Source organism: Delphinapterus leucas, chromosome 3 (assembly GCF_059928025.1).
Source record: "Delphinapterus leucas isolate spDelLeu-1000000601 "Yukka" chromosome 3, BTC_Dleu_Yukka2, whole genome shotgun sequence".
Lineage (NCBI taxonomy): Eukaryota > Metazoa > Chordata > Mammalia > Artiodactyla > Monodontidae > Delphinapterus > Delphinapterus leucas.
The window spans coordinates 125,965,727-125,992,427 of NC_143131.1; the positions used below are offsets into that span (position 1 = coordinate 125,965,727).

Consider the following 26,701-nt stretch of genomic DNA (forward strand, 5'->3'; position numbering starts at 1 on the left):
CAACCCTTCATTTACAAGATCGAGTAGTGGTTCTGATGAAGGAGTTGGATATCTAGTTTGAATTCGGACTTTTAGATAATAAAGGGATTCTATAATATCTAAAGTTTATAATATAAGCTCTGTAAAGTCAGAGACTGTTTTTATATCTTTATATTTTCCATGATGCCTGTCACAGTTCATTGCAAATATAATAAGTACTTGGTAAATTCTGTTGAAATGCATTTAATTCATTTGATTAATTCAACAGTTTAACACTGTTATGGTGATACAGATGTGTATAGTAAATTAATGAAAATGCTGGGGAAGACAGGTAATTGTGTCCTTTGTTTATAGAATGGATTTGGGGTAAAATGTGGATTGGGCATAGAATATAACTGTCTTGTCTGGATCTGTCTCACCCTTGCTACCCTTGGGTTTCCTAGTCGAAGCGACCACCATCATGATAGATGCTAAATGTACCTTTGTGAGTTTTGCATCTTGAGTCCTAATCTGTACTTCACTTCTTCTGCTTTTCTTCCTTTGGACTAATCCCCAGTTAGTACAGTGTTTATGCATAGTTCAGTACTAAAGCCAACTATGTTTTTTTGCGTGGACCAGGTTAAGGAGTAATCCTTACAGTAGGAGCATTCTGCAGAATTTAGCTTTCAAAGAACCAGCAATTTAAGTACTCCCAATTTTGCTTTCTCTAGTTGCTATTGCTAGCAGGGCTTCTACTGACTCAAGGTTAAAAGTTATATTAAACTGTTTTTGCCAGCTACTGCTTTTTAAATGCCATCACCCTGGATCCTTGTATTTCTCTCCGAGAATTGTGTCACTTCTTGGCTGTTCCCTAGTCTACAGTGTTTAGACTCTTGGACAGGTTCCTCAAACTGCTTCGTACCATAAGAATTTTCAAGTTACCCATGCTCTGTCTCCTTCCATATCTCCTGACTTATCCTCCCGCTCTACATCCTCTTTCTTCCAGAAATGGTCCTCTGCAGGTATGATTCCTAGTAACTCTGGAAGAGTTAGAGTTGCAAGAAAAACTTGTGTGTATAAAATGTAGAAGTACTTTTTAGATCCCATCTTCCCATATGCCTTTTCTAAAGAAATAATAGTCTGTTTATTGTTTTCTTAAACTGTTCTTTACAAGCCTGTTTTAAATAAGCTTATCTTCCTACATGTTAATTAGGTAATTTGTTCTGATGAAAATATACAGGAAGGATATATTGTTAACTTGAAAAATAGACTATTGAACTTATACACAGAATACAGTCTTTTAGTGGTTTTCTTGTTTTTTATTTTTTTGTATATATGCTTTAGGGGTGAATGTTCCTGAAATTCCTTGTATCCCAATGCTAAGGCACCTTTATATGAAGTGGGTAAGACTCACTAAACCACAGCCATTCAAAGATTTTCTTTGCATCAGCTTACGAACTTTTGTCATGAGGAACTGTGCAGGTAAGGGTACATAGTTGTGGTGGAATTATACACATACTATTCTAAAAATGTCCTAAAGCAAACTCCATAGCTACATTTGTAAGTGAAATTATGTTATGCTATTACTGTTTATGTTTGTAACTTACCTTATGAAGGTAAATGTACTTTTTGTTTTAAAGACAGTAGACATATGATTTGTCTTTGACCCTTAGCAGAAAAAATAAGGTGTCAAAATGTCTCTACATATTTCTTATAGGCACTTTTTATAGGATTGTTTTAATAAATTTTTTTTACTTTCTTTGTCTCTGGCCTCCTGATCATTCTGCATGTAAATAGTTGTCTGACCTAATCTACCTTAAAGCATAAAACACTGCTTTTATGATACTACTTTTCTGTTCTGAAACCTTCAGTACTTCTGTTGCCCTAGTGTGTCAAGTGGGAACTGTTCTGCTTTAGAATTCATAATACCCAGGGCCCCTCTTGATATCCTTATTTCAGACTCCTTTCTAAGGTACTCCTTTTATTGTCAGGCCTGCCTACTCACTGTTCCCAAACAGCCATACCAGCTTTCGCCTGAGTGTTTTTCCATATTATTGTTTCCTTGTCCTGAGGTTTACACTTCCTTCTTCCTCTTCACTTGTATACATTTTTTAAGCTTTGTTCTTCAAACTTTCTTTTTTTTTTTTTATGTAGTATATCGGATCTTATTTTTGTACCTGATATGTTCTGCCTTTTTATCTTTTTTATAATTATTCATGTTAGTTTTATGTTTGCGTCAGTTGCGAGCTCTCTGATGGACAGGATCCTATCTTTTGTAATCTTCCATAACACCTAATATAACACTGGTCACATAGAGAGATGTTTAAGTCATTGAGCTGTTTGTTAGAGTGAAGGATCAAATTTTCAACTTGCCTTTTCCCCTTATTTATTTTGAGCTCAAAACTATTGAAACTTCAGGGAATTTACAAAAAATACTAAATCTCCAACGTTACTGAAAAATCCTTATGCTGAATAAGTATGTGGTTAACAGACTAATACTCTTTCCAATGAGAAGTATAAATCGCAGAGAGCCAGCCACTTGGCTGTCATTTTCAGACATAGAATTTATAAGTTATTCATTTCAGTTGCTGATTTGAAAAATCATCTTTACAATTTACATTGTTGCATTGAAATTGTCTTTCTCCAGGACCCACAAACTCCTTGAAATATGTCCCTTTAGTAACAGGCTTAGCCTCTGCCCGCAACTTGGAACATTTGGAAATGGTTCGAGTTCCTTTCCTTGGAGGTCTTATCCAACATGTAGTTGAAGACAGTTGGAGATCAGGTATTCATTTTCCTTTAGTTACTAAATATTTTTAAAAATCAGTTTAAAATTTATTAAGCTTTTATTTAGCTTCTCTTTTGAGTCTTTATAAAAGAAAATGCTTGTTAGTAATTGTACTTTCTGTCTGATGTATTTAGTGAAGAATAAGTAACCATGAGTGTGGCCAGTATTCATTTCCTTTTTATGCAGTGTTAAACCTTCTCAAAATAGTAGAGTGATAAGGCATGTTTTCTGGCTTGTTAATACTTATTGCTTAGTTAATAACTCATGTTATATTTGGACTCTTTCTGAGAGATGTTAACAGAGATATCCTAGTGCCTTTTGCTGGGAAGAGATGTTTTTTGACTTAGACAACTTAGTTCTACAAAAGAACTTAGGCATTAGTAATGTTAATCTAACATTTGCTTAATACTTATAGTATATAAAATGTTTTCATGTTTATCAGTTGGATATTAGGTCCATCCATCAGATGTTGGCTTTTAAAAGAAAAAAAGATTTTACTTTCTAGCTCCTATAATTATATTTTAAATGATCATATGTAGCATAACATGCTCCACGTTAATTATCTCCTCACTGCAACAAAAAGACCAAGAAGTTTAGCTATATAGATAATTAATAGTTGGGATCAGAAAATGTAACTGTGAGTATCCAAAATATAAATGAAAAATTATCTAGTACCATTGGTAACAAATAGACATTATCATTAATACTGTTAAAATATGAGTAAGTACATTTTTAGCATTTTGTCAGTTAATCAAGTCTGGTACAAGTGCACTTCATTAGATTTTTGTGTGAAGGGGATGGAGACTTCCTCAAGATCAACAGCATAATTTTTTTTTTTTTTTTTTTTTTTTTGTGGTACGCGGGCCTCTCACTGTTGTGGCCTCTCCCGTTGCAGAGCACAGGCTCCGGATGCACAGGCTCAGTGGCCATGGCCCACGGGCCCAGCCGCTCCATGGCATGTGGGATCCTCCCAGACCGGGTCACGAACCCGTGTCCCCTGCATCGGCAGGCGGACTCTCAACCACTGCGCTGCCAGGGAAGCCCAACAGCGTAATTTTTATTCCATGGCTCTAGCTAACAGGATAAAATCAGAAAGGAAAAGAATGCTTGGTGTCAGTTTATTTACCTCTTGTAAAAATAAAAAGTAAAAAATAAATTTAAAAAATGAAAGGAAAAGAAGACCACAGTGCAGTCATTCATTAGAAGACCTGGAGACAGGTACCAAAAGCTAAGAGTTTGCATGAAGGGCCTAAAAGAGCAGCAGAGACTTTTCTTCCCTAATAAGTGTTTAAGAATGACTCCACCTTATATATTACTTAAGGAGCCAGCATACCTCACACAATAGTTAATTCCAGTTGATTCATAGATCCAAATGTAAAAAATACAGTTTTTAAAAGAAAACTCAGGAGAACGTCTTCTTGACCTCTGGTAGTCAAAGATTTCTTAAATAGTATACCAAAGAACACTTACCATAAAGAAAAAAATTGGTAAACTGTGCTAACGATTTTTTTGTTCATCAAAAGGCATGAGTAAGAGAGTAAAAAGCCAAGCTATAGAGTGGGAGAAGCTATTTGCAATACAGCTGACAGACAAAGGACTTGTATCCAGAAAGAACTAAAATTAGTAAGAAAAAGTCAGAAAACACAATAGGAAAAATGGGAAAACATTTTGAATAGAAAAGATTTCACAAAAGAGGATATCTAAATGGCCAGTAAACATGAAAACAGGATAAATTTCACTAATCATTAGGGAAATGCAAATTAAAACCACAGTGTGATATACAAGCACTAAAATGATTACGCCTAAACAATTATCATCTAAAGTATGTAGAAATGCTTTACTGACAGTGCTGTGGTCAAATGGAAAACTTATTGTTTTTGTTCCTTTAACTAGGTGGTTTTAGAAATTTGCACACTATTGTTTTGGGAGCTTGCAAAAATGCACTTGAAGTAGATCTTGGTTACCTCATCATCACTGCTGCCCGTAGGTATGTTTCCTCTTCACATTGTTTCTTTTGTCTTAGAATTATGTTTTTTCCTGTTTTATAAAAATTGGTGGGAATATGTGTTTGAAGTTTGAGCATGCCTTTTTCAGATTTAAAATACAAAGGAATTGTTTAAATAGCAGTAGGTTATCACTTAGTGGGAGTCTTCTGTTACAACTGATGACCAACTGAGCTGCACTCCAGACCTAGCAAGCTTTGAATGGGCGTGGTCTCATCAGAGAAAAGCAGTCAATTATCTGGAAGTGCCTGAGACTCCAACAGAAGTCAGCATTGATGCTTTGGTGTCAGCAGCCGGCTCAGGAGCCATTGTTTTAACCTCCAGATGGTTTTCCCAGTTGTTTTAGTTAGTTGGTGATAATATTTGCTATTCAGAAATCAGTGTTATAAGTCAGCTTTTTCAGAGTCCTGGCCTTTAACATCTTTATATTTTTAACCTATTTTCACATCACTTTATGCCATGTTTATTATTTCCTACATATCAAAAGTCTACCTCTACTTTTATAATACTTAAATTGAATTAACCATTTTTCAATTTATTAAAAAAAAAACTCTAACTTTCCATCAGTAGAATATTAAGAATATAAATACAACAAAACTGTATCTAAGTTTAAGTGAGTAAATATCATTACTTACTATAGAACTATACTCTTTGTTTAAATGGGACTTAATACTAGCCTAAAAAAGATATTAAAGAAATGCAGATTCTTGCCTTGACTTAATCAGGTTTAAGAAAGTACCAGAAAGGATATAAGATTATATAACAGTGTAACTCATTATTATTTACTGTAACTTCAGTGTACACGTAAGGCGCGTCCGCACTTTATAAAATACCCTTTTAAAGGAAACATCTGATATTTTTTAGTGGAGGGGGGAAAGTTGTTTGCATTTGACACTTCAGTAAGATAAACTTCTTTCAGAGCCTTACATTAGGAAGTACCTTTGATTCTGATGGCTTTCATTTTACTTTTATATGTATCTCTTTGTTCATAGGTTACATGAAGTTCGGATCCAGCCTTCCCTAACCAAAGATGGCGTCTTTTCTGCCCTGAAGATGGCAGAGTTGGAGTTCCCCCAGTTTGAAACCCTTCATCTGGGATATGTAGATGAGTTTTTGCTGCAGAGTAAGAATTATCTCATTTAATCCCTAAAATTGTTGTCAGGAACTTACTTGACAAAGTGAACTCTGAATTGGGATGTGCCATTATTTTCTTGAATATAAAACAGCTTAAAACCTTAGGTGCTCTCACTTCTTGAAAAATTTAAACTTGAAGTGTCAGTGATTTTTTTCTTTCTATATTGCCTCTGATTTTAGCATATTATAGAAAGTGTAGTGATTGTCTACCCAAAAAAAGATCCTTATTTACATTTGATATTGTCTCCCCTTTGCTCCCCAAGTTTCTTTCCCATTCTGCTTCATTTTTTTCACAGAATGTCATCCCTGGTTCCATTTGTTGAATTTGATCTGCCACTCTTCTTGAAGCTTTTGATGGTCCTCTCTGATGAGGTCCCATTCCCTGCCCGTGCTCTTCATTTCTGTAATAAGCCCACTGGGGGTTCTGGATTTTCCAGATAGTGTGAGCCCATAATGGTCAGTATTCGTTTAATGATGATTGCTGTTGGAAGGCTTGTTCACAGCATTTTCTGGAATGTATTTACAATTGGGAACTCATTCCTTTGGGTTTGAATGCATGTCAGTTCATTATTCAAACTTTTTTCCCACATGACATTAGTCAGACATACGAAAACATTTACACCTTCAGCATGTTTTTATTTTTGCAAGAATTAGCTTCTTACCCATGTAATTTGTAACAAGTCTTCCTAAACTCTCATTGTCATACCAGATGACATTTTTTCTTTGGATCTAATTTGCATTGTAGAAGAACGTAAGAAGGCTTAATTCTTCTTAGTCTAGATCAAACAATAGGACTTGTTTGTCCCTTTTCACTTCTGATATATGTCACAATAATAGTTGGGATTTTTGTTTTGTTTTTACTTTGTTGCAGTTCTCATCAGTACAGGTGAAGCATTAAAAAAAATCAAAGCATTATTTTCTAGCCTTTTTAACACAGGAATCATTTTTAATCTATGTAGCTTTGAAAAGATCAGCTTTTTACCAACGTAGCTTTAAAATGCTAAACTAGCATAGTAATTTCAAATAAAATTAATGTATTTGGTGTCAGGTTTTTCTGGTTTTCAGTGAAGTTGTTTCTATAGTATCTATGTAGTAACTTAAGATTATTAGCTTGGTAATTGGTGTTTTTTTCTACTGTCTTGTTTTTTGTTTTTCTCGAAAGCTAAAAACTTGACAAATTCTGTATTTTCATGATTGCCACATTTAGGTCCACTGAAAGAATGTCTTTGAGAATTATCTTTAGAACCAGCTATTTCCCTGTAGTGTTTCTTTCCCCTCAACACATATTTTCAATAGAAAAACACTTTACCTTTTCTGGGGGCTGTGTTGAGTCTTTGTTGCTGCGCACGGGCTTTCTCTAGTTGCGGCGAGTGGGGGCTACTCTTCGTTGCAGTGCGTGGGCTTCTCGTTGCAGTGGCTTCTCTTGTTGCAGAGCACGGGCTCTAGGCATGCAGGCTTCAGTAGTTGCAGCTCAGTCGTTGTGGCGCACAGGCTTGGTCGCTCTGCGGCACGTGGGATCTTCCCAGACCAGGACTCGAACCCATGTCCCCTGCATTGGCAGGTGGATTCTTAACCACTCCGCCACCAGGGAAGTCCCAACACTTTACCTTTTGACTACCATTATCTCGTTTTTCAACATAACTTGTTTCATAGTCTCCTTAATATTTAATAGTCTCTTAGCTTTGATTTTTTTTATAAGCCATTCTTCATATTTGTTGCAGTTCATCCATTTCTCCTGTATACGTACTCTCCTCTATTACTCCAAAGACAGTCTGGGGTTCTCTGTATGAAAATAGGTGCCAGGTGTGTCTAACAGACTATGTAGAGAGGAATGAGAGGTCACTGCTTATACTCTTTCACTTAATCTCTTGCTTCTCAGCCACTTAGACTTTGAAGCATCTCTCCAGGAGGTTAGGGTGGCTCCTGGTAAAACTTGCAGCAATTCTTTGTTACAAAGTTTCTGGCAAAATATAAATAGAAACATCACCTTTGTCCCCATACACTTATCGTAAAAATGACAGTGCCAGATTGGGGAAATGGGTGTGCTGAAAAGTAGATGCTGTGTACTGGGAATATAAGAAAAGTGATCCAAGGATGAATACTTAGGGGTTCTTTGTTTACATAGATTCATGATTTCAGAGATTCATGTGAAGGTGATAGGGGTGCAGAACTCATTCAGATCCAGAAGCAGTATAGAGTAGTCTTTAGGGCTGGGGCTTTGGAAAGACGGAGTGAGATGGAAGTTCATTAATCATGGGACCTGGGGCAAGTTATTTCTTGGGTTCAAACCACCCAATAAAAAAGTGGGAAATGGTCTTATCTCCATTTAACAAATGAGAAAACATGGTATTTTATTATTACAATCTCTTACACTTAGAAAGCATTCAGTGAATGGTAGCTTTTACTTTTAGCTGACCTCTGGGCTGAATCAGAAAGAAACAATCTGAGTCCTAGGTGATGTCATCAGGGTTTTGAGGGAGTGTGATGATCAGGAGACCCTAAGAGCAGGAACAGGTCTCAAAGGAATGAATGTAAGACATAGATTTATCATGCTAGGCTGTAGCAATTATTCTGACAACACCTTACCTGGGATCAGTTCAAAATCTACCTGATCATAAGGGAGAAGGCAAATTTTAAGTCCAAAGGGCAAGAAAGAAGTTTTTACCAGGAGACTAAAGAAAATTGCTCAGAAAAATTATGAAGAATTGGTTAAGGTGAAATCTCTAAGAAATGCCAGTAAATACAAAAAACAGGGACTCTAGGAGAAAGACCATGAACTATATGGAAAGTGAAACTGGAAGAGTTGGGAGTAGACTGGTTGTTTTAAACATGTCCAGGCTAAAGGTATGAATCCCTGCCCTGAAGGGCAGGGCAGCTTGTCCAGAGCAAGTGTTTTCTTTGTATTTTATGTCAGTTGATTGCAAGGACCATGAGAGACATTTATTGGGTTCCTATATCATAATATTCCAGCATTATGCTGGACATTGAAAATGTAACTATAAACTAATTAGGCAGAGTCCCATTTTCCTTCAAATTGCTCATAGTCAAGTGGACTATCCTGTAGAGCAAAGGTCAGGCAGGTGGCAGGAATAATGATAGGAAGCAAGGGATAAGGTGTGATTTCCAGTAGCATAATCTAGAATGGAGGATCCTTTTACTAAACCCACTCCCTAGTCTGTGACAAGACAGTAGGCACTAAAGCCCAAGGGCAGAGAGAGTTGGGTGTATGTGTGAGTTAAAAGTCCACTTTCTGAGGTTAGGTACATATTTACTAACCTATACATGGTTCTAAAAATGAATCTGAATTTCGAAGTGTACTCTTCTCTACACATGGCCACACCCGACTCCAAAAACATTATCCTTATAGAGTGAAAGAGTTACATTTTAAAAATTTTATTTTTCTTTTTAAAAGCTTAAACTAAAACTTCACCATAAATGTAAACCAATACAATTTATCCCTCAATTTTGCTTTAAGACTTTGCCTTCTTTTTTCCTTTTCTAAACAATTGAAAATAATCTTTTCCTACTAGCTGTCCCTTAACTTTTAACATAAATTTTTATTTTGCAAAATAAAGGCTACCATTCGTACAGAATACCTAACCTAAAATTGTACCTGAACCTGAACCTGATGATGGAGAGATGACACCGGATGATCATAGAGACTGATCATACTGTATGTTAAAATAAAGAATTGGCAACACTCCATGACACTTTAAGAACCTTTTTTTGTTTTTTAAATCAATTTCTCTTTCTAGGCAGAATGGCTAATGCAGATCTGGTGAAGTATGGTTTGGCTGATGTGGTAGAAAATCCTGGTATCATCACTGATATAGGGATGAAGGCAGTCAATGAAGTTTTTTCCTGTATCAAATATCTGGCAATTTATAATTGCCCCCATCTACATAACCCATACAATTGGATCTCAGGTACTGTATGCTTAAGTGCGGCTCTGTTTTATTAATGTCAAAATAATATGTGTCTTTGTTTTCTGTGTGTGTCATGAATTAACATTCCTGATATAAAATGTAGATATTTTATATGGATCATTCATAGAAGTTCTGGGAACCTTTGATAACTGAGTTGGAAATATTTTCAGTGCCTCTTTGAACTCCTGAAATTCTCTGCCTAGAAATTAGCACTGTCCAAGTTATAATTCAGTTGTACTGATCCTTACTTATTTGTTTTTCTTTGGGCCAGGCATGTAAAGTTTAGGTTAGGAATTGTTGCCTGGGATGTTATGGTTGTTTTCTCTGTATTAACTTCAAATGGCATATCATCTGAACCAACAAAGTGGGTATGTATTTTAAAAACTTGAGTTAGGTGACATATTAAACATTAACTTGTGAAATTTTCTATTGCCTTAAAATCCTAGGCTATTTCAAATCTCCCCTCCATACAGTATCCCTTGTGTATAGAAGTGTGACTTTTGCACTTGGTATTTTTCATTATGAGGGGAGTTTATTTCCCTCCCTGAGAGAGTAATGCTATTTATTTCTTTTAAAGCCCTTCTTAAAAACCTAAATTCACAAGCCTTTAAATAAATTCAGAGCTAGAGAATTTTCGTTTTGACATCCTCTTAGCAAACCAAGCCCCCTTACTGACACCTGCAGACCAGTCTCTTCTGCCATCTGAGCCACCGCACAGGGATACTGTAGCTCCTTACAAAACCCATCTCCAGACCTGTTGTAGGGCTCCCAGGCCTCTGCTGAGATCATTTGTTAGAATGGCTATGTCTCACCCATGAGAAGAGAAGTTCTTCCCCTTGCCCAGCAGCACCAAGAAGTTATTGGGAAATAAACTTTAGGCTGTATGCGGCGTAGATCGCTTTTAAAAAATAACATTTATTGGGTTTTTGGTTTGTTTGTTTTCTTAAATACAGAAGAGTATAAAGAAGAAAATAAAAAATGGCCTATAATCCCATCACTCAGAACTCCTGTTAACACTTAAAAACTAAAAGTAATACATGCACTTGATAAACAGTATCAAACAATACAGAAAGGTACAAAATGAAAAGTCTCCTCTTCTCAAAGGTAACCACCATCAACGGTTTCTTGTATATTCTTCTGGACAGGTTATTTTGTGCATATTGCAGCCTATACATATATAGCATTTAAAAATGATTTACATATACGAAAGGACGTTACTGTGTATACATTGTCCTGTAGCTTGTGTTTTGCACTAAGAATATTTTGGAGAGCTTTCCATATTAGTAAGCATATTCAGTTCTTCTTCATTCTTTTAATAGCTGCATACTCTTTTATGAAAGGAATATGCCAACATTTCTTTTAACTAGTATCCTATCGTTAAATAGGCATGTAGGTTTTTAAGTGAATCACATTTAAGTATAGGCTGACTTAGTTTCAAGTTAATGATTTCCAAGCCATCTATTTCTCACAATGAAATTAGGTAAGGAAACATCATAGTTCAGAGTCATCAAGTGTTAGAGATCATGAAATAAAAGAAAATTTACTCAAGGAAAAAGGATTTGAAAGTCTTTGTGACCTATAGCAAAATTCATGAGTAATGGAGAACGTGTTAGTTACATTCTCTCTGGCCATATCGTTTCTTCAATAGACCACTCAAGATGGACTCGATTGGTTGATATCAACTTAGTGCGTTGCCATGCTTTGAAGCTGGACTCCTTTGGCCAGTTTATTGAATTGTTGCCCAGCCTGGAGTTTATTTCACTGGACCAGATGTTTCGTGAACCACCCAAAGTAAGTCACATTTGAGAGCATTTTTGTTTATTTTGATACTGAAGGAAGAAAATAAAACAACCTAAGTAATTTTTTTTCCTAATAATATACCTTTACAATGTTATAATTTGACTTTTTACTGCCAGCCTCAGTGAAGGAAGGCGTAAAGGTTATAATAATGTATAGCCACTTGTTCTGGTAAATGACTATTAAGGGATTTCCAGAGAAAGGAAAGGAAAAAGTAAGTGCAAAGCTGTCTCCATCAGGTTTATAAAGTGAAGGTAAGAGCAAAGGTGGAAATTTAAGCTAAAGCAAAAGTTATTACTCAAGAGTAATTAGTTGGAAGATTAAATCTCTAATTAGCAACCCAAAATATAAGTAAGGATTAGGAATTTTGTTTTGGGAATGTTTTACTTTGCTGCTACCTTTTCTGTTCAGTTGCATATCTGGGGAAATTTGAGGTTGCCCAGTTGTACAAAATGTTATTTTAAAACTGCTTAACACATAAAGCTTTATACTCGCATCGTAATAAAAACTTAATGTTTCAACAAATTATGTTCTCTCTTGTCAGTTCTTAACGGTTATATTCCCACTGTTGAAGCAGTGTGATATAGTGGGGAAAGCTCAGGGTTTGAGGACAGATTACTGGGTTTCAAGTCCCAGGTGTACCACTTACTGGTCGTGCACTGTTGGGCACATCCCTTCCCATTGTGCATGTCATCATCTGTAAATCAAGAGTGATAACGCTTTTTCTTGCTTGAAGCGTTCTGGGCCTCAAATGAGGTCCTTTATGAATATGTGAAAGTATTTCATAAAGTGCCATATAAATATTCTATGTAAAGATGAAATGAAGGAATATTAAAAACGCAGGGTTCTACACTAACCCAAATTAATAAGCACGTGGTTTCTTCTTGCTTTAGGGCTGTGCTCGGGTTGGTCTGAGTGCAGGCACAGGAATTGGGGTTTCCTCGGCCCTTGTTAGCAATCAGAACTCCAACAATGACAATGATAATAATGCCCAGAATAATGCCAACGTCCACGACAACAATCACCATCACCCAGATGACTCAGACGAGGAGAATGACTTCCGGCAAGACCTGCAGCCAGGAGAGCAGCAGTTTGCAGCCGACGGTAACCCAGATCTTTTGTGAGCTCCAGATAGAAATGATTTTTACTTTGGGTCGTATTTCTCTTACTCTCTTCTCTTTCCTTCACCGCCTATTTCAGTTTGTCACTTTACACGTTGGGGGACCTTGCTAACAAAACAAATGAGGGGGGCTTCCCTGGTGGCACAGTGGTTGAGAGTCCGCCTGCTGATGCAGGGGACACGGGTTCGTGCCCCGGTCTGGGAGGATCCCACATGCCGTGGAGCGGCTGGGCCCGTGAGCCATGGCCGCTGAGCCTGCGCGTCTGGAGCCTGTGCTCCGCAACGCGAGAGGCCACAACAGTGAGAGGCCTGCGTACCGCAAAACAAACAAACAAACAAAAAACAAATGAGGGGGTGGATGGAGTTTGCCTATCTGCTTGCTTATTTTAAAGTTATCTTTATGATGCCTCTTGTCCATAGAATCTATTGGGGTATTTACAGAAAGGGAAGGACTTAGATGCCATGAGAATTAAGGTACAGTGAGCCTTAGAGGCCTGGCTTAATGGAGATTTAACTGTCAGGATATGGGTGAAGGAGCATCTTTCAATATCTTGCTGACCAGTAGATAGCTACATTGGACTTGAACGTGGAGATCATTTTTGGGTGTTCCAAGAACTGGAAAAATGAATAGTAGTCATGTGCTAGACATTGTGTTGGAAACCTTTCATATACCTTTCATCATTAAGTCTTCAAAACCACCCAGAAAATTAAGTACACGAGCTAATAAGGACCTATGGGATTTCACTTATGTAACTATCCACTCCAGTTCTTTGATACTGATTGAACTCCTGCTGTGTGCCAGCCCATGTGTTATTAGGCTTCATCTGCCCCTGTGTTGATGAGTGAGAATGGAGTGAAATTGTTTCCTTAACAAATTTTCCAGGTTCCCAGTTGACCCTTAAGAACTGAAAAAGGAATCTCTTCTAGCCACTATTTGGTTGTTGCCCTTTCACTCATTCTTTTAGGCAGAGTAATTAATGAGAAATGGGGTGCCCTGGTGTTATTAACTCCTTTCATAATGAAAGTATTCTGTGTATAGAGCGTAATTTCCTTTAGGATCACTCTGAGTATGCATGTCCTGACCTAAGAATCATCTGTAGGCATTGTCTTCACTTCCTTACCTCACAGGTTCTCTATAGAACTGTCCATTTTGGCTCTTGCCAAAGTCACCAGTGACTCTCTTATAAAGGCTAGTGGTCATTTCTCCACTTGCATCTTCTTTGACATCTCATCTCAGCTGCATTTGTCACTGTTGTCCACTTCTGTCTTCCTGAGATATTTGCTCCTCTTGGCCTTCCTGAAACCATTTTCCTGGTTTTCCTGCTATCTCATTGGACATGCCTCCTCAGTTTCCTTTGCTTGCACCACCTCCTCTATTCCGCTCTTGTCCTTGTTCTCCCTTTTTCTCTACACATTTTCTCTAGATGACCTCATTCAGTCTCATGGCTTCAGTACCAACTATATGCTAATGAATTCTAAACCTGTATTTTCGGCTTTGATATTTCTATTTTTTAAAGTAATTGCAGTTATATCCAATTTCATACTTTTAATTTCCACATGAGTACTCTTAGGCATTTCAAACTTATGGCTAAATCTCTCCTCCTAAAATACAAAAACAAAAGTGCAGAGCCAGCAGGTGCTAGGGGTGAAGGAGGGGGGAGTGAGGTCAGGTATTGTTTCTTTGCCTTGTCCTTGAGTGCCATCATAAGGATCTGGACTTCAGAGAATACCAACCGTTCATAGAAAACTGTTACAGCAGGGGCAGTGCAGAACTCCTCAAATCCTACAAACCCAGTTGTGGTTGACGTTGATGTACTGGACAGATTATAGACTCCACTAGAAAGTTACATGGCCATTGGCTTCTCAGTATAGAATGGAGGATGCCTTCCACTGTGAAGTCACATATTGATGCAGCAGGAGCTAAAACTTATGCGAGAACACGGTATTTGATTTAAGAGAGAACAATGGAAACTTAAATCTACTAACATTTGAAACTAAGGTTCAGTAGATGAGAGACATGACTACAAACCAAAAACTTGAGGTACAGTATTTGTCAAATATGATATTTTCAAATGCTGAGAAGCAAAGGAATTAGTGACATAAATGCCAAGATTGAGGAATTCAACAGCTTCAACAAGAGGAAGCCTAAGAATACCAAAGATGGTGGCAGAATTTTAGAGAAATGAAGATTGGCATAAAACGTTAGGTTCCATGGGTCTTCCCAACTTGGCAATATGTTTATGTGCATTTATTATTACATACATGTCAGGTTGATCCTTTTAAATAAAAAATAATGACCAGGGGAATTTCCTGGCAGTCCAGTGGTTAGGACTTGGTGCATTCATTGCTGTGGCCTGGGTTGACCACGGGACCCACAAGCCACATGGCATGGCCCAAGAAAAAAAAAAAAAGGGACCTGGAGAAAGGCCATGTGACTGTTGATCAAAACCAGGAGTGGTGGAAAGAATTCAAATAAAAGAAAGAGAAACAACTAACAGAAAAAACAAAGAGTGGTACAGGGATTAAAAATAAAAGGGATCATTGGAAAATAATGTTAGTTGAAATGACTAACATTGATGCTTCCACTCTTTAAGTACAAGCATAACAATATTTTAAATATTACTTTAGTTTAGTTTAGAAATGGGTATTCACATGTTGAGTTTCCTTAATGTAGAATTTTAAAACTTTCCATGCACGAGCCTTTGGACCAACGCTGGAATGAAGCGGATTCACTCACTCTTTTACTCTGTTGTATTTAACTTAATCAGCTTGCATGAAGTAATTGCCTATCAAAGAAGGGCACTGTATAATTTTAAAAGCAATTTAATTTGTATAAGTTGTGTCTTTGCCTTATAAACCACTGAAATAAAATATGGTGTTTTATAGTGAACATTATCATTAAGGTAATAGATGACTCCAACAAAAATATGCTTTTGTTGTTTTACAGAGTACTGTATTAATTTACCAAAATTCGGTAATTTGGTTAAGGATATTACCTTTCTTAGATTTGCACTTCCAAAAGTGTTAAGATTTAGAATGCTTTATTGTGAGTTAGTTATATTAACTGAAAATACAAGTTCATTACCTTCATTTTGCAGCACTGTAAAACAGGAAGAGATGTTCATATATTCTAACAATTCACATTGCCTAACATAACATTACCATGTGTCAAAATCATGATTCTGTAATTGCTAAAGCATTTTGCCACATTATTTTAATATAATTACTTTTGAAGTAATTATAACAACAAAGCATAGTTTTACCTATACATCATTTAACTAATTTTCTATCTGGATTTAAAACAAATCCCACATACTGCTTTTAATAGTGGGGTGCCACTCCATTCCCTCACCACTACCTCCACAAAGTAACCACTAAGTGAAATTGCTCTGCAGCACTTAATTTTGGGCAATGGTTCTCAAATTTGAGTGCATCAGAATCACCTGGAGGACTTGTTCGAACAGGTTGCTGGCTTTCACCTCCGAGGCTCTGAGTAGGTATGTGTGGGACCAGGTAATTTGCATTTGTAACAGGTTCCAAGGTGATGCTGATGCTGCTGTTTGGGAATCATATATTGAAAACCACTGACTTTTGGAAAATCCTTGTTTTTGAAGTCTGAGGACCAGCTACAATGTGAAAAATAATCCCGGTAGATTCATTTTGTTTTCTATTTGGGGGCAAATACTTGTCAACCGCTAAATAGTTATTCCTGATACCAGAAATTGTTGCATGCAAATTATTTTGTTAAATGTCAGTGACTTTTTTATTTTATAATGGTTAATGAAGGCTATAAATTTAGAATCAGGTTTTATATAAAAGAGACCAGTTAATATATTTGTTAAAATAGCTCAGATCCATTAAGGTTTATGATTATATTTGGTAACAGGATTTTTTTACAACTGAAATAACATTTCTCCTGAACAGAATATTTAGTAAACATTGATACTTGATTAAAAGATAGCTTACATCGTTTCTGTAATTTAAAATGGTTCTGAAAAAGATGTACTGCCCAATGATAAAATATTTTGAAACAAAGTAAAAAAAATCAAAACCAAGAATCACTTGCATTTTCCCTAGCCCAAGGGTAGCATCATCTCATTTAATTACCAGAGACATCTATTGAGACATCATCCTTTCTTTGCACCTACCTGCACTCCCCAACATCGAGTCCTTTAGCAAGTCTTGTTGACTGTCTCTAAAACATCTCCCCAGTCCATCTACGTTCTCCTTCCTCATTGTACCAGACCTTTTTTTTTTTTGCGCTACACGGGCCTCTCACTGTTGTGGCCTCTCCCGTTGCAGAGCACAGGCTCTGGACGCGCAGGCCGAGCGGCCATGGCTCACGGGCCCAGCCTCTCCACGGCATGTGGGATCCTCCCGGACCGGGGCACGAACCCGTGTCCCCTGCATCGGCAGGCCGACTCTCAACCACTGCGCCACCAGGGAAGCCCTGTACCAGACCTTTTTTACCTAAATGTTTTAACAGCTTTCAAAGTAAAATTAGTTCGTAGAACAGCCAGGGCAGTTTTTAAAAAACATGTACCAGACAGTGTTACTCCCTTTCTTAAAACTTTCCAGTAGCTACGCATTGCCTTAGAAAAAAATCCAGTTTCTTGATTTGGGCCATAAAGTGCTACATGATCTGGCTTGTCCTCACCTTGTGCTACTTCCCACCTCACACACCATGCATGAATGTGCCAAGCTGTCGCCAACTGCTGCCTCTTCCTAGAATGTCCCTCCCTCCATCTTTGCATGGCTGCCTTCTTCTTGATATTCAGGTCTTAGCTTAAATGTTAACCTCAGAGCTGTCTTTCCTTACCACCTTAATCTTTTTTTTTTTCAGTTGAGGTATAATTGACAGTGTTTGTATATATTGCAAAATGATCACAGTAAGGATGTCTAGTAAACATCCATCACCATACATAGTTACAAAGTTTTTTTCTTGTGATTAGAAATTTTAAGATCTGCTCTTAGCAACTTTCAAATATGCAATACGTATTAATAACTATAGTCACCATGCTGTACATTATATTCCCATGACTTATATTTATTTTGTAACTATAAATTTGTACCTTTTGATCACCTTACCACTTTGTCTCCAATTCATTCTGTTATATCATCTTCTTTTAATTTTGTTACATAAGATATTATTTTCTGATATTTTCATTATTGTTGATTAAAAATTATTTTTCCTTCCTCAACTGGAATAAGCTCCATGAAAATAGAGATATTGAATATTACCACTGTTTCTTAGCACCTAGAAACAGTAACACATTGTAGTAGGCGCTAAATAAATATTCAAATGAATGGATACAATTAAAGAAGTTAGTTTAAAATAACCTTGAGATATTATATTAAATATTTCCACAGTTTATTGTGGCAACCTAAAATGCAGTTGCTCAACAGCTTTGGAAAACCTTATCACGTAGATATAAGAATGTACTTCTGTTCCAGTGGTTCCCTCTGCCTATAAGAAGCAATTCTAAGCTTTTCACAATCTGGGACCCAGACTACCTTTTTAGCTTTCTTTTCTCTTTCATACCATCATCTCAACACAAACTCTTGTTCTTTTTATCACTGGGCTACTTACTCTTCTGTAAAATGTAACGTGCTTCCTAGTATATATGAAATGTCATCCCAACTCAGTGAAACCTTCCCTGTCGAACAGGAGAATTAACTGCTGCTTTTTGGTCCATGTCCCCCTTACTTGGACTGTTCTAGCACTTAATGAGTATATTCTGACCTTATTCTGTGTGTCTAACATTTCTGCTCAAAGGTGTGCATTCTCTGAGAGCAGGGACTATAAATTTCCCATCTATTCATCATCCCTGTATTGTAGCAGGCTCTGGAAACAGACCTCATTCCAAATCCTAGCAAATTACTAACCTTTCTAAGCCTCAGTTTCCTCAACTGCAAAAATGAGGCTAGTAGTAATACCCTCGTAAGATTGCTATAAGAAATAAATATGGTAATGTATATAAGAGCATTTAGCATAGAGCCAGACATAGAGTATGTACACATTAATTACTAGCCGCTGTTCATAATCACTGTTGAATGAAAGAAGCAAATTGATTGGCTTTTATCATGTAATGTTTCCGAACAAGGTGAGTTCTCTTTTTGGCCCTAAATAAAGTGTAGTTATTGAGGGCTAGGGCTGGGCAAAAATTTGGGATGGGAGGCTAAACATGAGGGGGAATGTACTGTTGTGTATATTTAAGACCAAAGCAAACCCCACTGTCCCCCTGAAATCTCAGACTTCTCTGCTGTATATTCCAGTGGCATTTATCTGAGTGGTATCTTTCTGGCTTACTCATATTTTTATCTTGTTTCTTTGTTGACTGTATGAATTTGTCCTGTCTACTTACAAATTCTGTGGATTCTTTAGTTCTTTCTCGAACAGGATCTTGTTTTCTTCTGTGTTGGTTTATTCATTTCATTCAGATGGTTGGTTGATTTCACAGCAGTAGTGTTGAGCACCCGAAGGCGTTGAGTGGCGCACAGGGTAAACACAGTCTGCCGCCCTCTGGGTCCTGGCCGAGCTACAAATGTAAAGGACAGTATTGGTATTGTCCTGACTGAAACTGGGACCAGGAACCCAAGCTTAGGTGTACGTAGTAAGAGGGTACTGGGTTGAATACTGACTTGAGGGATTTGGATTTAATCTTGTACAAAGCTGGCAAAGCCAGGAATTATTTTATTTAGGATCCTCGTAGAAAAGTGACCGTTGTATCTTAAGAAGATGTAGTAAAGTGATTGAAGCTTATCAGTCTGATACTGTTCACTGTGCTTATCATCTGGAAAAAATATAAACGTTCCCATTCACTGATAGGCACTAATAACTCTAGTGAAGACTTAGATGCAAATAAAACATTTGGGTGATATTAAAATGTTAAATATATACTTACTGTGTTTAATAATCCTTGCCACACATTAGCCAAAAATGATGCAATCTCTAGAGAGCAGGAAAAGAAATACACAATTTGAGCTTGCCTGCTCAATGAATGCATCCTGATTCAACTGGCGGATACTATAAGACTAATTGCTTACAAGATGATCGTAAGGTCTTCCAGTAGCTGGCTCTCACTGCCATTAGGCAAATAGCTTAGAGGGAGACAAACAGTTGCCTCATAAGCCATCCCTGGTAACATCTTCAGGAATGAACAGGTGCTTTCTTCTTTCAGCGGTGCCTTTCTCCCTGCTTTCATCTTAAAATGATGGACTTTCTCTACCAAGTGATCCTTTCCCATCTGTGATCTCCCCTCCTATAGAATTGGACACTCCTTATTGATGTCGATATAATGAAGCACAATTACATGATGTTCTTTCTGAATGGGCCTAATGATCATGAGGCTGTTCATTTCTCAAGGGTGCCACAGTTTTGCCTGCCATTGTGGTTGTTTTAGACATCTCCTGGTTTTATTTTGACTGTGATGATTTTTGTTTAAGCACTGAACGAGATGGAAGACATGGTTCCAGAAGATGGAGAGGTGACGGCTGAGGGTGAGCGTGAGGCTCCAGCTCACAGTCAGGCAGTTATTCCCGTGGACGTCGATGAGGAACAAGCAGGTAAGTGTGTGACTTCCCACGTTCATGGTTCTGAAAACTAGGCCCGACTCTAATGAAGAAAGTAAAACACTGAGAACGATTATTTTTTTCAGCACTTCAGCTAATGATGTTACATGCTGCTTATTTTTGACGAGGCCTGTATTACATTTTGATGTTCTTGCTGCGCATGTGTATACATGTCTTATTAAAGTTTGGTTTTGATTTTTTGTAACTGCGGCAGCAACTCCTCTTTCTATATTGGTGTACACACGTGCATATTTGTGCGTGTGTGTGCGTGTGTGTATTTGTGTGTGTGTGTGGAGAAAGCAAGCACTCAAATTATAGCTAGGAAAATAAACACCCTGATTAAATATTCTGCTTGTCCTCTCCCTTCATTTTGGTGGGAAGAAGGAGCAGTGGAGAGGTTGATTTAATAAACAGACCAAGATCTAGTCTCAGTTTGGCACTGGGTCACTTATGGCAGGCTAAGAGTCATAGAGTACATAAAGATTACCTAATATAACCTTTCATCTTTGCAGATGGGGAAACTAACATTCTTTCAAAAGTTTGAATGATTTACTCAAGACCACTCAGCTACTGATCAAAGGACAGAATTGAGATGAGAACTCAAGTTTTCTCACTCCTGGTCTGTTCAGATGCTACCTTGTCTTTGAATTGAACATATTCTTTAACTACTCTTGTTTTAAGTGTCTTACAGATGCAGTCACTTATTCAACAAATATTTATTGAGTGCCTGCTCTGTGCTAGGCATTGTACAGTGTGACAGGGAAAAGACAGGGAAGGTTCCTTGGAGCTTACATTTTATTGATGGAGCAGATATCAGTCAAAAGTGGGTTGTAAGAGCTGAAGGTTTACAATGTGTAATGCCAAGAAGATAAAACATTTTTGACATAAATATAATCAAATAAGCAAACTGTAACATGCATCTAGCCTTTCAAGAACATGTCTGTGACATCCAATGCATTAGACCTATACTTAATTAAAGAATGCAGAGTTCTCACCAGTCCCATAGGTGTCAGAGGCTCATCTTCATTTGCTTTGCTTTCATTCATACATTTGCAAAATTAGGAAAATATCTAGCCTATTTTTTAAATGATTATTATGACTCTATTTTTATTTTTTATTTTTTATTATGACTCTTATTTTGATTATTTTTAGGATGATTATGTGACTGTTTCAAACAGTGAAGATCCTGAAGAGAGATGCCATATGCTCTTCTACTTTAATTTTCCTTTAGAGATATATAATGTTGGGTGGTATATTAATCATACTTAATGTTTACTTTAGAATTAAAGTGTTTTCACAGTGTCTTATCCAAGTATATGCTCATTAAAATGAGTGATCAGGGAGGCTTCATCGAGCCAAAGCATCTCTGTGAGCCCAGATCCCTGGAAACAGTACTTTGAGTGAGACCCTTTGTTGGGCAAAAAGTGACTGTTACGCCTTTGCTCTTTCTTTTAGGACCCAGCGGTCTTCAGCGTGTAGTAAAACCAACCCCAATTACTGTCCATGACTCAGAGAGTGACGATGAGGAAGACAGTCTAGAACTCCAAGAAGTCTGGATTCCTAAGAATGGTGCCCGGCGTTTCTCTGAGCGTGAAGAAAAAACCGGAGAGTCTGTACAGTCCAGGGAATTATCAGGTGAGAGACTGTGTCTTACTCTGACCTGTTAGTGAGAGTCACCATGAGAACAGACACACTGGCCTTTATATAATGGTGTCCCTGCCACAGCTTGTGGTGCAGTTAACATATCCTTACAAAATGTGACAGGAGGCAAGAAAGGCAGCAGCCCAAGCAAGAGAGGAAAATCTGGGTGGTGCTATCAAGGGCAGGTGCAGCACAATAAGAATATTGTGGAATTGGGGCTCAGGGAAGAGAAGATGTGAGGATTGTCAGTCCCACAGTGGAGGCTTTAGGAAGTTGTGGCATCAGAGTATCAGGGATTAGCAAGGGGCCTCTGCGTCACATAAAAGATGACAACTGAGTCATCCAGAGCAGTGAAAAACAACCATTCCCCAGTTGGTAATCTGTCCAGTTGTGTTTAGCGAATGTTGGTGGCTAGTTTGGTGCTTGAGGAAGTCCTAAAGTATGTTCTTACAATCCCTTGTCTCCCTTTAAATCCAGTCAACAACCTTCTGCCATTTGCCTCACCAAGAAACTGTAATTCTCTTAACTTTTAGGTTTATACTTCTTTCCTTGTCTTCCCTTCTGTTTCCCAGAACCATATGCTTACCACTTTCTGCAAAGGATGAGGTTTTTTAAAATTGTCTACTTAATTTTTCCTTGGGTACCCTACTCATTAATGTATCTGAATGTTTAGTATACATTTGTATACACGTAACACTGAACCTGAAATATATACACACTTCAGTGTATGGTAAGCTCAGTTCTTTAGACTTGGAATAACTTACTAACCACTGACTGATTACTCAATTCTCATTTTATTCCTTTTAAGAAATTCAGATATCTTTACACTGTGATTGAAAGAGCTTTAATGGACACTGAAATTTAGGAAAAGTAATGTGACCAGCTGACTAACCTGATGTTTCCTAGAAAGTTTAGTTTCTGAATTTAGAAACCAGATCTTCTGTCAGCCAGACAAAACATTATTTAAGTATTCCTTTGTATATTCATTGAGGCTTACTGTGCCCCAGGTACTGTGTTAGGTGCTGTGAGGGGTGAGATGAATAAGTCTTGATCTCTCTCTCTCTTTCTCTCTCTCTCTCTGTGTCCCTCTCTCTCACTGTCTCTCTGTCTCTCTCTCTCTGTAGTCTGGCTGAAGAGTCAGGTCAGAAACATAGATAACAATATTACAGGGCATATACTGCACTTGCTTTGGGGTGGGGTGCAAAAGAGATTGGACAGAGGTCCAAAGCAGAAGGATTGATGAGAGTAAAGGCTCCAAGGTAATAAGGCAGGGGTATATTCAAAGAAAAGTTTGGACTGGGGTGTAGAACGTTTATAGGGAAGACAAGAATGGAAAGTTAGTTTTCAGTTAGGTCACAGTAAGCCTTGAAGGCTGAGCTAAGGAGTATTAACCAGGTAGGCACTAGGAAGCCATAGAGAACTTGTGAGCAGCTGAGTGATGTGGTCACCATTTATACTTTAGGAAAATTAGTTTACATTGTTTCCTGTTCCAGATTTACTCTTGCCTTTTGTCCAGAATTTGTACTGAAATCTTTTCTTTTCCTCGGGCCATTCTTCTTTTTCTGTAAGCAGTAAGTGGAAAAGGCAAGACTCCACTTCGAAAGAGGTACAACTCCCATCAGATGGGCCAGTCGAAGCAGTTTCCCCTCGAGGAAAGCAGCTGTGAGAAAGGCTGTCAGGTCACCAGTGAGCAGATCAAAGCCGATATGAAAGCAGCTAGGGATATTCCTGAAAAGAAAAAAAACAAGGATGTTTATCCCAGCTGCAGCAGCACCACCGCCAGCACAGTGGGGAACTCCAGCTCGCACAGCACTGCTTCTCAAAGCCCCGACTTTGTAAGGACGGTGAACAGCAGCGGCTCTTCCGAGCCTAGCCCTACAGAAGTGGATGTGTCCAGGCAGTGTGTCTGCTCCCCCGGTGGGTCAGAGGACTCTGAGGCCATGGAGGAGGGAGATGCAGAGAGTTCTGTCTGCCCCAGATGCTGCTGTCACAGGCCCCAGGAATCCCAAAGGAGAACTAGCAGGTGTTCTGATGAGGAACGTCCTTCAACCAGCCGAGCCTGTGTTGTGAATGGCCCGGATGGTACGAGATCCGCCTTTTCCTTTAGGACTCTGCCACCAGGGGGGTCTTCAGGCCCAGCACATGATGAGAGGACTAATGGGAGTGGCTCTGGGGCTACAGGTGAGGACAGGAGGGGGAGCTCCCAGCCTGAGAGCTGTGACGTGCAGTCTAATGAAGACTACCCTCGGAGGCCCCTAACAAGGGCCAGGAGCAGACTCTCCCATGTACCGCTGGTATCTGAGTCAGGTATGACAACGCTGCCAGGATTAGCTACTGCAGGTTAGGACTTGAGAAGGGCATTTGCTCCTTCCATAAGTTTTCTTACATAAAGCCAGTTGGGCAAATTGATTTCTACATTGGGGTTTTGCGCTCATACAGATTTTGAGCTCACTTTCAGTGACGGGGTGGGGGTGGGGAGCGGGGGTGGCATGTAAAACAGCTTGTAAAATACCAGCCAGGAGAGGCACAGAGAGTTAAGCTTCTGAGAAGAGTGCGACTGTGTGTGTGTACTGACCTTATATACAGTGCCAGTCCCACGTCTCACTCCCAGTATGTAAACTCTGCTCCCGTCCGACACTGCAGAGGCTTAACTCCTAGTGCAGTTTTAAAACCTTAGCTGAAAGGTAAGGACTGGAAGTCGCTTGGACCAGGGGGAGCCCGGCGTGCGGGTGCCCCCCCTCCACCTGCCTCTGTAGCGTTGAGTAATTTTTCCCAAAGGCTAGTTTTGCTGCCAGTTAGGCTTGCCAGGAGAAAAGCAGGTAAGTAAGTAGTTTAGCTGAGAATCATTTTGGTGAAGATATCCTCAAGACACATATATATATATAATTTCATTAATAACATTTAGGTGTATGCTGAGGCATGGGGTTCGGCGGGGGTTATAAGCACATTCCTTAATTATAATCCTATTTATATTTCTGATCTTAGTTTTAAATAATCTCACCTGCCTTTATTAAGTCATGAATACCTGTCAATGAATAATAATACATTTTATTTTCTCTAAACCTTACTCAATTTAAAAATCTTAAAATCAGCACCCAGTACATAGAGTTCCTTTTTATCTGCTTTTGCAATAAACAGAGCTGATTGAATCATGTGGAGCTAAACTAACAGAAACAAGCTTTCATAAGATAAATAGGAGATATTAATTAATTATGTGCTAATTATCATAGTAGCCTAAGCTCATATTAAAGTATATGAGTTTTATTTGCAGATTTTATTATGCTTTGCAAACATCAGTTCTGCCATGATGAAAATACTTTTCCCAGCTTGAATTTTAAATGGTTTATCTCTTTCTTTGTACGTAACATAGGATTTACCATTTTAACCGTTTTGAAGTATATAGTTCATTGGCATTAGGTACATTCGCATTGTTGTGGGACCATCACCACTATCTGTCTCAACTTTTTCATCTTCCCACACTTAAAGTCTGTATCCATTAAACAGAAACACCTCATTATGACACCCTTTGTTGCGTGGTTTTTCATATTTGTTAAGTCAGATCTACATGTTTACTTTTGTGATTTCATTATTTTTATGCTGTGGAAAGCCTTCCCTACACCTGGCTCAGATAATTGTTCACATCTTCTCATTCTTTTATTCATTTATTTATCTTAGTTTAGTTCTTTATCTTAATCTGTGGGAACTAATTTTATTTTTTATTACAAATTGTCACCAAGTTGTCTCAATACTATTTATTGACATCCATCCGTATGTCATTTTGAAATGCTCTTTTATCATGTACTTTGACCATACTGTGGTTTATCTCTGGGCATGCTGTCCTGTTCCAGTGTTCTGTCTTCTTTCATTACTCTTTCGCAAAATTTTCTTGGTTAGACGTGCATTTATCATTTATTTTTATAGTTTTATTTTATAATAATTTTGTCAAGTTTCAGAAACAAATCTTGTGTTTTGTTTGCAATTCCTTTACATTGACTGACTGAAAAGATAAGTGTCATTTTTACAGCATTGAGTCTTCCTATTTAGGGACTATTTTGTCTTATGTGTCTTGGTAAAGTTTTATAGTTGTTACTGTTTTGGGGGGTTTTGTTTTGTTTGTTTTTAACGTGGGTCCTTCACATTAACCATATTGGGGGGAGGGGGGTTAATGTCTTCTTTGCCTTATGTTCTGCTGTTCGCTTTGTCATTTTCTTCTGACTTGTTTCATGACCAGAACCTTTTCTTAGGTTAAATAATTTTCTAGAATTTTTTTAAAAAATTCATTTATGTAGTGCTTTTTAGTTTTTAAGGTTAATTATATCTGTTGTCTTAATGATTTTTTTTCCCAGTTTGAGAAGACTTCTAATGTATGTAGCTAATGTGTATATGGTAGGTAAATTACTTGCCAATATTTTTAAACACAATACAAATGTCCATTTACTTTCAATAACAGTTTTTCTGGAGAAGTGTCAAACTGCTGATTTTTAAATTATCCAGGTCTCTTTTGGAAAGAAGAACAAGTTATTTGGGTGGCTTTCAACTTGTTATTTTTAATCTAGCATGTTTTTGATATCTGTTGGCCATTGTGCTTTAAAAGTTTTAAGGAGGTAAATCCAAACTAATAAAGGAACGAACTTGACTGTTATGGATTTTTTTTTAATCCCTTCAAAGAAAATATTTGAGTTTTTAATTTGGTTTTTGATATACGGCCTTACATAGTGTTAAAACCGTGTTAGAAGTAGTTATTTGTCTTGTGATTTTCTGT

The 26,701-nt window shown here is 37.8% G+C and overlaps 1 protein-coding gene across 10 annotated transcripts in view; it reads left to right on the plus strand.

Moving 5' to 3' along the window:
- The window catches only part of FBXO38 (F-box protein 38), a 53,544-nt gene that overhangs the window by 15,841 nt on the left and 11,002 nt on the right, over window positions 1–26,701 (plus strand). For 3 of the 10 annotated variants that reach the window (XM_089909471.1, XM_022590035.3, XM_022590036.3), the window contains exons 6-15: window positions 1,303–1,440; window positions 2,606–2,743; window positions 4,640–4,733; window positions 5,742–5,872; window positions 9,639–9,809; window positions 11,458–11,600; window positions 12,500–12,710; window positions 20,173–20,292; window positions 21,754–21,933; window positions 23,509–24,279. In XM_089909471.1, the coding sequence (XP_089765597.1) occupies window positions 1,303–1,440; window positions 2,606–2,743; window positions 4,640–4,733; window positions 5,742–5,872; window positions 9,639–9,809; window positions 11,458–11,600; window positions 12,500–12,710; window positions 20,173–20,292; window positions 21,754–21,933; window positions 23,509–24,279 (2,097 nt within the window). The remainder of the gene's footprint in view (window positions 1–1,302; window positions 1,441–2,605; window positions 2,744–4,639; window positions 4,734–5,741; window positions 5,873–9,638; window positions 9,810–11,457; window positions 11,601–12,499; window positions 12,711–20,172; window positions 20,293–21,753; window positions 21,934–23,508; window positions 24,280–26,701) is intronic. The other 7 variants (XM_022590038.3, XM_022590040.3, XM_022590037.3 and 4 more) reach the window with 7 other exon arrangements.